General features: G+C 37.8%; 1 protein-coding gene across 1 annotated transcript; it reads right to left on the reverse strand.

Moving 5' to 3' along the window:
- Positions 1-453: 453 nt before the first annotated feature.
- Positions 454-6,142, reverse strand: LOC115021135 (maternal B9.15 protein). Its single transcript, XM_029451309.1, has 5 exons — positions 5,965-6,142; positions 3,036-3,213; positions 2,734-2,871; positions 2,192-2,519; positions 454-1,727 (listed from the first exon to the last, which is right to left on the reverse strand). Exons 2-5 carry the CDS (start codon positions 3,206-3,208, stop codon positions 1,515-1,517), a joined length of 852 nt encoding a protein of 283 aa, XP_029307169.1. The 5' UTR covers positions 3,209-3,213; positions 5,965-6,142; the 3' UTR covers positions 454-1,514.
- Positions 6,143-9,386: the final 3,244 nt, after the last annotated feature.

Raw genomic sequence — 9,386 nt, forward strand, 5'->3', positions numbered from 1 at the left:
CTTTATTTTTTATTGGAGTACTTCCCATTCCCGTCCCCGATACTTAACTCTTGGATTAATTGCCATATAATCCAGCTGTATTCCAATCAAATTTCAGTATCAAGAGGTCCTTTCATTTCCCGCAAAAACTCCACAAGGCAAAACAAAAAGTACGGCACAAACTTTCCCCTCACTCTCTTTGCTAGGCCTGTTCAAGGAGGAACAGCGTCATGACCTTGGGCTTAATGACGCATCCAGCACACAGGAGTCCTTCCGCTGCAGCATCCTGCTGATTGTGCCAACGGTAATGATGATCCTTACAACTCTGAGTGACAGTAAGTAGAGCGTTCAGACTGACAGGTGTTTTCTAGGTCAAGTCAACATATTTTTTAAGAGAGTAAATACTTCTACAGCACCAAACTCTGCTCTGAAAAGTGTTGATTATAGAAATAAGAACAATAACACACCTATTCATTTCAGGTAGGAGTTGATTTAATCTGCTGCAATGATAAAAAGGTAAATGGATAGTGAAAAAGGTGAAAGCAAAACAATGCATACAGATGAGTTTTGAGGTTGCATGGACATTAAATAAATATGCTTCAATATAATTAAATAATCACAGTACATGAGAGTCAGTGAGTAAATCTTGTATTCAGAGCTCATACAGCTGTTGCAGATTTTCATAGTAAGCAAAGTTATCTACAATAAAAATTTAAAAAACACACAGCTCTAAGCAGGCCATAAAACATATACACTTGAATATCTACACATTGTACTGATAGCAGAGAGTTTAAGCGATTTAAAGTCGTGGTTGTGTTCTGTGAAGTTAGATTTGCACAAGGCAGCATCTACTGTTGTTACAAAAATATATAATTTCATGTGTTAGCTATGAGTTGAGTGCCATCCACTGGTGGCGAAATAAATTACAACTAAAAGACGAGAAGATTAGAAAGTGCGAGTCAGCCTACGGTATCCAAGTTCTGTATTATTTACAAGCAGTTTAGTAAAAATATTCTTCTTAATATACAGATATTGTCACTTTAGCTACAATAGATGAATCCCCTGAATCACATTTTACATTGATTAACAGTGGCGTGCAGACTTCTACCATTTTGGTGAGAGAACTGAGAAAGGGATTAACATACATAACAGACATAAACACCTGAAGAGACAATTATTTGGTATTAAGGATATTGCTGAGAGTTCCTGAGTTAGTCCAAGCACCCAGTGATTGAAGTCATTCTTAACGTGTACAGTACATTAAAAAATCAGCAGTGAAGACCTGACAGATTTTAAAAATAGTTTTTCACTCCAGTTCAGTTTCAGTCCAGAGTATAAGCCATCAATTACAAGTCACCAGAAATTAAAAAAGGAAAGAGGAATCATTAAAAGGTTGTACAAAGAATAACTTTAAGCTATACAGTTAAAAACTAATTAGCCCAAGTTTAGCTGAACTCAGAGAACTGACACGACATGGCTCCGTTGAAGGAGCTTGTAATGCTCCATCCACCTTCACGCCACACTTCCTGGACGGTCTAACCCTTCACAGCTCCCCACGGCTGCAGCGTGGCCTGAGGCAGAATGAACTGCGGAGACGGCTGCGGCAAGATGTAGTAGCCAAATACCTGCTGGGGCGGTGGTGGAGGGGGCGGAGGTGTGCACACTGCGTTGAGAAACACTGGAGCGCCCTTCTTGTACTGAGGCCAAACCGGAGCAGGGTGGTAGAAGTACTGGAGACTGGAAGGGAGCTGGACAGAGAGAAAGATTGGAAGGAGTACAAAAGATTACAAGATTGCAATACTGAAACTTCATTACAGGGGAATGCCTTGTCCGCAGCAGCAGCTAATACTCATAAACTTACAACTAATTCACAAAATAGACATATATTCTTCAATTTTAGGGGTGCATACGTTGTATGCTTCAATACTAGTTTGTCAATTTACTGTAGGTAAGTATAAAACAATTCACCACACAATTTGTCCAAAATCTACTAATCAATACAGTACTGTGGCTATTTTAATAGTTATATACAACAATTAAGCTCTATGGCACAGAGAACTATATCCAGCTTCATATCATTGCTTTCTTGTTTTGGCTTTGGTCTTTTTTTCTTGGGATTTCTTGACAGTGAGAGAAGTATAGAATATCACCGGCCTAATCTTTTAATTGTGAGACATCTACAGATGGTCCTCAAACAGAGGGAAGAAATTACCATATTTCTCATGTATTTGACTGTATGCTGTCCTTCTCCGTTTCGCTTCCGAATCCTGGGCATCATTGCTACCGTGTAGGTGTTGCCTCCTGTCGTTTCCTGCTTGACGACCTCCTTCTCTTCTTTTTCTTGCACTCCTTTTGTCTCACCATCTTTTGCCTCCTCCTCTGTGTCGCTCGACGCAGAGGAACCACAATCCGAAGAGGTAGCAGAGTGGTAGTCTGACGTGTCCATATTTATGGAGTCCACTGAGGAGTCAGCTTGTTTTCCCTCCACAGGTTCCTTTTCAAAACAGGCTACTGTGAAGGGCCGGCCTTTCTCTGCAGATCTGTGAAGAGGGAGTGCATTCTTTTAAACAACAGACATTTTATTCATCATTTAACAGAATGCATCATGACTGTGTGTGTGTGTGTGTGTGTGTGTGTGTGTGTGTGTGTGTGTGTGTGTGTGTGTGTGTGTGTGTGTGTGTGTGTGTGTGTGTGTGTGTGTGTGTGTGTGTGTCATTCTTTGCTTTTGTCTCCGCAGGCCAGCCGGTGACTCACCTTGCACACACCTCCAGTGGGTCGATCCACAGTGTTAACTCAGACGGAAGGCTTAGTTCACTGGGTGTGAGCTCACTCTCCTCACATGCCTTCAGGATCACTTCATCACAAGGTACTCCGTTATTCATCCGGATGCATCTGTGAAAGGATTCAACGATAAAGATTCTGTGTTTTCTTAGGTCTTCCTCTATAATACAGAGTTCTCAGACTATAATAGGGGATACAATGATATGATCTTTGCAGAGACAAAAAAGTTTTTGTGGATAATTAATATTATTATAATATTTAATATGTGTAATTACCTGTATGCCTGGCCTTTGCTGGGGCAGTCAGGGTACCAGTGGTCATCATATTTGTTGCATAAAAGTTTCTGTAGCTTTTCAGAAAACATGTCTGCTTTGGCTTCACTGAGCTTGCCATGTGCCACAGCCAGGCGTTTCAGGAAGTTGACTCCAGCCTCCACCTCTCTTTTCATGGTGACTGTAGAAACCAATGATAAAAAAAACATCATTTGAGGTCGCCAACATATTCATCTTGTCATTTCTGTGTATGCGAGTATGTGGCTATGTAATCACATTTTTTTGCAAACCAAAGTGCAAAAGTAATTTGAGTTTTTGGTAACTGTGACTTCCCTTCAATTAGATGTGGGGGAGCAGGAACTTCAGTTTCACTGATAACAGCACTTCCCTATGCAGTTGCCCCTGAGTCTATTTTTATTGCCTCCAGAGAAGCTTTGTGTTAAGCGTGGGTAACAATGTGTTCGGCATGGACTAGAGTTTGTATACAGCCAAACAAGATGCAAACTAGCGCTACCGTGTAGGCATTACATTTTTTTCAAATGCAAATCCAATAAACTCACGGTGCTGTTTATCTTCTGATAGCGTGTCTGTTTGGGTTGTGTGCCAATGTCAGCCTGACCAGAGAGAAGAGTGTGATAAAGGCCAAGGCAATTCAAAGTTTGCAGCTGAACTGGCTCAGCGTGCGAACATCCTGCTGATGTCTCTGACAAGAAAGTGGTGCCTTGAACTTTGAGGTGCAAACAGTTATTTGTTATTGTGGCTTGAAACACACCACTGTTGCTTCAGCCTGTAAAATATGTTGTGAGAGAAAATTATTATTTGCCCTGGTAGACGAAGCCACAGCCTCCACTTAAGAGCAGTGTTGAGCCTGTGACACAACAAGCAAAAGTAGTAGTAACTTTAAGTCCCTAACAAATGTGTGTTGCCATTATCTTATTATAGATGTTCAAATGTTATAGCTGTTCCAGTCAGTCATTAGTCTGCGAGATAAACAGCGTCAAATAGCAAGTATTCTTCAGGGTTGTTGTTGCAGCAGCTTCCTCATTCTCTCTGTTTTGCTTCACACACACACACACACACACACACACACACACACACACACACACACACACACACACACACACACACACACACACACAGTGTTTAAGCTGTGTTTTAGGGTTTAGAAGACATTAAAAGAGTTAAAGAGCTAAAAAAGAGTTAGCACTAAAATGTTAGAAAAAGTGAAAATTACCATCACAATTTCGCCATAATTATATAAGTTTTGTCCAAACACTAAAAAACTAAAAAACACAAAGATATTCTGTTAAATGCCTTAAAGGACCAACATATATTCATATTTGAGAAGCTGGAACAAGTTATATTTTTTGGTATTTACACACACACTTACGGGAATAATCAATTCCCAAAGAAATGATCAATTAATCATTTCAAACTCAAAGATTAGGAGTTCCTTTATGGGTTGAAAAATTAATTTTGTGAACTAATAAACCATATAAACACAGAACTCGTTTGCTTTGCCCTTAACACAATTAATAGTTTGGAGATGAATGTTCTTCACAGGACAACATTTTCTTATGATTATCATAACATCATGTTTGTCCCTGGGGCCAGGTGTTCACTGAAAACATGCAACATACCATGTATCACGACTGATTCAGTACTATGTACTCTATTAAAGACAGCCAAGATGAGTCATGTCTTCAACTAGCTTGCATCATACCAAATGTTTGTTTCTAGATACCAGAGAGGAACTTAATGCCATTCACATCACTGATGGCGTTGGTCTTCTCTAATTACTTCACAAATGCATGTCAATTGTTTGATCTAATCAGTTTCAGTGATCCTCAAAACAAAAACATAAGAAGCTTGTGACAAGGGAGATGGCTTCTCAATCTGTTTACTCTGTATCTGTTTACTGAACAGTGACCTGCTGCCATTATCACAGACTCTGCTAATACTGTTTGGAGTTCATGTGTGAAGACGACACCTTTTGAACCATTTGCATACTAAGAATTAGCCCCTGCTGCTAATACTGCATGGAAACTTCTGATGTTAGTGTATTGAGGGAAGACAGGCTGGGTCCTTTCTTTTGGGAGTCACTCAAAAGCTTGCTGTGGTGCTTCACTGTAGGTTTAGCATACCATAACTTCAAATGCGTTACAGGTTGAAGTTATTTCATTTTTTAGTAAGTTAACTAGTTTTTCCACGTCTGTGTGAAACAAAGAAGGCACAACTCTGTGATCCAAGGTGACAGAATATAATATATTATTCCTCATAGGTACACTATATGAGTTATAGTATCATATATATATATATATATATATATATACACACATACATACACATATACATATATATATATATATATATATATATATATATATATATATATACACACACATATGTGGGTTCATAAAGTTCATTATAACCAGAAAAAGAGAAGTAAAAAAAAAGAAAAAAGATCAGACGACATCTGTCTTCTTTAGTGCGTTTTGTTCTGCTTTGATAAACAAGACATCATACTACATTTGTTTCTGACAGCGCGGAAACCCCCCAGTGGAATTTAGTAGAAACAAGCCTACGGATGTAATTTATGTATAGAAGGTAAATTATCGAGGTAACCAAATTTATCATGGTAATTTGTCATTAATATGTAGCATATAGCCTAAATTGAAAAAAATGAATCATTATTTAAAATGGTACTTAGTAGGGTAGTTAGAAAAAAGATGTTCAAGTCAAGAAAAATAATATCATTAAAAATACAACGAGCGAGACATAAAATACTTTAAATTATAACACAATTGTAACAAACAAGACAGTGATAAATCAAACAATACGTGTGCTTTAAACAGGCTACATTCACTATGAAATACGTGTTTTAATTAAAGACGAAAGAAACACAAAAGTTACAAAACAAAGTGGTACTCACGATTTAAAAACAATAACGTGTCCAGTCTGTGAATCCCCAGCAGTCAGTGCCCTCGGCTCCTTGTCTCTTGTCTCGTGGCTGTCTGTGCTGATGTGTTGGAGTTATTATGGTCAGCACATGTTGCTTCCTTGTTCTCTGTTCTGCTCTCGCTGCTGCAGCAGCAGAGACGTAAGATTACCGTCAGTGTGACTCACTTCCTCTACTCGACGCCGTGAGTAGGCGCTGACTGTCTCCGCGCGAGAGAGACACCCCGCCCGACCCAAATATGGGCAGTCAAGGTAAACAGCTGAGTGATTGGGTTTCACTGTTACTACAGGACGTTTGTTCGTCCCTACAAATCACAATGACAATTTTACTATCCTATGATGACATCTGGTGTAATAATCGTGTGTATCTCTTATTGTAATCTATGATCTATTTTTTAAATTGTATTAAAGGGTCAACTGGGTATGGCAGATAACAGTGAGACAGTCTCATTGTTCTATCTAGACATTCATTTAGGTTTAACTTTCTAATGTTTAAAGTTTCTAATATGTAGAAACAAGTTCCTAAATTAATAGTTAATATATTCTTTTTTTAAATAAATAAAGCAAAACATTACACATAACAGACACGACAGTATGATAACATGACAAATAGGATCCCTTGAGGAATTCAAATAACTAAGTTGAAAGTCCTGATACACCCAAAAACCGAAACACGCATATGACAGAATAATAGAATATTTACAAATCCATTATAGATCAGAACAACAGGGGTCAAACAACACTTTATGTAAGTAAAGGTAGCAAAGCCACCATTTACTCCATAACAAAACCATTACATAAGTAAAAGTATGTTAGTATAATCAGAAAATCAGATGTTGAAGTATAAATAAAAAGTACTCATTATGGTGCAGAATGGCCCTTATCTGTGATATTATGCTATATATATGTAATTATTATTACTGATACATATATGTATAAGCAGCTAGCATTTGAATCTATTATAATGTATCATAATAAAGAAACGGTCATAGTTTTTTTTTTTATTAAAACAGAATCTGCCCAGTTGTACAGCTGTAAAAGAAAAGGAGTGGAGTAAAAAGTACAATATTTATCACTTAAATGTTGTGGTATAAAGTAGCTAAAAAAGAAAAATACTCAAATAAAATACTCAAAGAAATTACCTCAAAATTGTACTTAAGAACGGAACTTGAGTAAATGTATTTAGTTACATTACATCATTGATGAAGAATTTGTCTTGGTTTGGTTTGGTTTATTCTGTCATAAACAACCTGGAAAACCTAAAAAAAAGACACAAATTCAGTCCAATTTGGGACTAAAGCGTCATCATCCAAATGTACTTACAGAATCAACTTACAGTAACTGGGTGTCAGGCTCTGCACTCTCCCTGTTCACATGCTACCTCAAGGACACACTTACAGGGTAACTTTGGAGAGAATATGTGTCTCAACATGAACCTTGTAACCTCAGGGTTCAGTCTTTGGTCCCCTTCTTTCATACATGTTAATAGGCGGCCTATTAGAAAGTGGTCCTATGATTTTATCTTTTTTTATCCTATTTTTGAGTCGTTTTTCTCAGTGGTTTAAAGAAGTACTCAGATCATTTTCTTAAGTAAAAGTAAATCAATAAAGTATTGAATCTTGGGTCTTGAATCAGAGTATTATGCATATTCTGTCAAATTATAATTATTGGTGCATTTTAATGTAGCCAGTTGAATTGGAGCTAATTGTATCTACTTTACATAGTATTTGATTATTTATGTTGTAGTTTAATACTGATGTTTGGTCATTTGAGGCAAGTGGTGCAAAGCCCCACCTGTTGGCAGCAGTTTTTAAATGGTACTGAGTATTTCAGAAATTAATAATTCTGGATTAATGCAATACATAAAACATAAAAGGCCGCACTGAAGAGGGCGCACGTGAGCCCACAGGTTCTTGTTGCTGCTCTTCTTTTACGTAGAGACGGTCGGCTGACGGCCAGAAATTTAAGATTTTACAATTTTAAGTAAAGGTAAGACCACAATTTTTATTGAAAATGGGATCTGACAGAGAAAACAATCCAATATTTAAATAAAAAACTAGATGTTGACCTTCAATAAAATATTCTCTAGTTTTTTTGGTTATCCTTTTGTTGAACAGTCTGTATTAAAATTAATCAAAGCATCAGACTAAAACCGCTTTTAAAAACTGAATATTTCGATTAATGTTGAAAATTGAAATCCGTTTGCCGCACCACTTAATACTTTAATTTGTATTGAAGGAGAATGAATTGTAGAATAATGTCTGCACATTTAGAACTCATGGAGGGTGCAGAGCAAATCCCTCTCAGCCACTATAAATGTAGCTTATGCCAAATATGTGTGTGTAAAGAATGCTGATGTGAAACATAACCAGTAGTTAATGCTGCTAAGAAAATGGTCAGTAAGCTACTCTGTTGGGTTCATATATTTGTAAATCTGACTCTGAAAGAGTCGGTGCCTCACCAGCCATGAACATCACCGCATGTCACCGCTGTAACACTATATACACACTGACCGCGTGGCGGCGAGATCAAGAAGTGTCGTAACTCTTTCTGCTGCACTGTGGCTGTGTCTCAATTCATGGGCTGCAGCCTGCGCAGGCTGTATTTGTAGGCGGATTACGTCACAGCGGCCGCGACAGTGCTGTCCCATTTCGGCGACTCCTTAAAATGCAGCCGACAAAAGCGGTCTTCTTTTGCCAGATTTGCAGACGGCCTCAGGTATCCCAAGATTCATTGCGCGCCCAGAGAACAAAAATCTGACGAAGAACGGCGCCCAGCAGCAGCGGCACATGGAAATACTTTTAAATGTAAGTATTGGGTTTCAACTCGCTTGAATAGCTAACGATATAAATGTTATAAAATCAAAGGACCTTAAAACATAACATTTTCGCTAAAATGACGGTTAAGTTACGGGACGTTAGTGCCGATGCTAGTTAAGCTAGCTGCTCAGCAGCCGTTAGGAGCGGCTGCTTGGCTGCCGGCATCCGACCTAAGTTAACCTTTTAAAGTAGAACTTTTAACACCTTAACTTTCAAAGAGTTTTAAATGTTGATTTATATTTTACATAGATTGTGGCGATTGTATAGATAATTTATACTTCATATTACCTGTTTGGTTTTCTACCAGTTGAATATCACTTAAGTCCAGTGCAATCGTTCGGATTGATTATACATATTTTATTATTTGTAATATGTGTACTTATTTTGCAATTTAATCTGTTTTTGTTTAGTGGTGTAATAAACGTGCTCTAACATTTAGTTTTGTTTTAGGGAGAAGGAGACGGAGGCAGAGGAGAGGAGAGGATGGACAGACTCTTCTCTCTGCTGGAGAAACTTGTTGACAAATTAAATGTAAATTAATTGAAATAAATAATGTATATAATGATGAATATATTGT

Source organism: Cottoperca gobio, chromosome 16 (assembly GCF_900634415.1).
Source record: "Cottoperca gobio chromosome 16, fCotGob3.1, whole genome shotgun sequence".
NCBI classification, from domain to species: domain Eukaryota; kingdom Metazoa; phylum Chordata; class Actinopteri; order Perciformes; family Bovichtidae; genus Cottoperca; species Cottoperca gobio.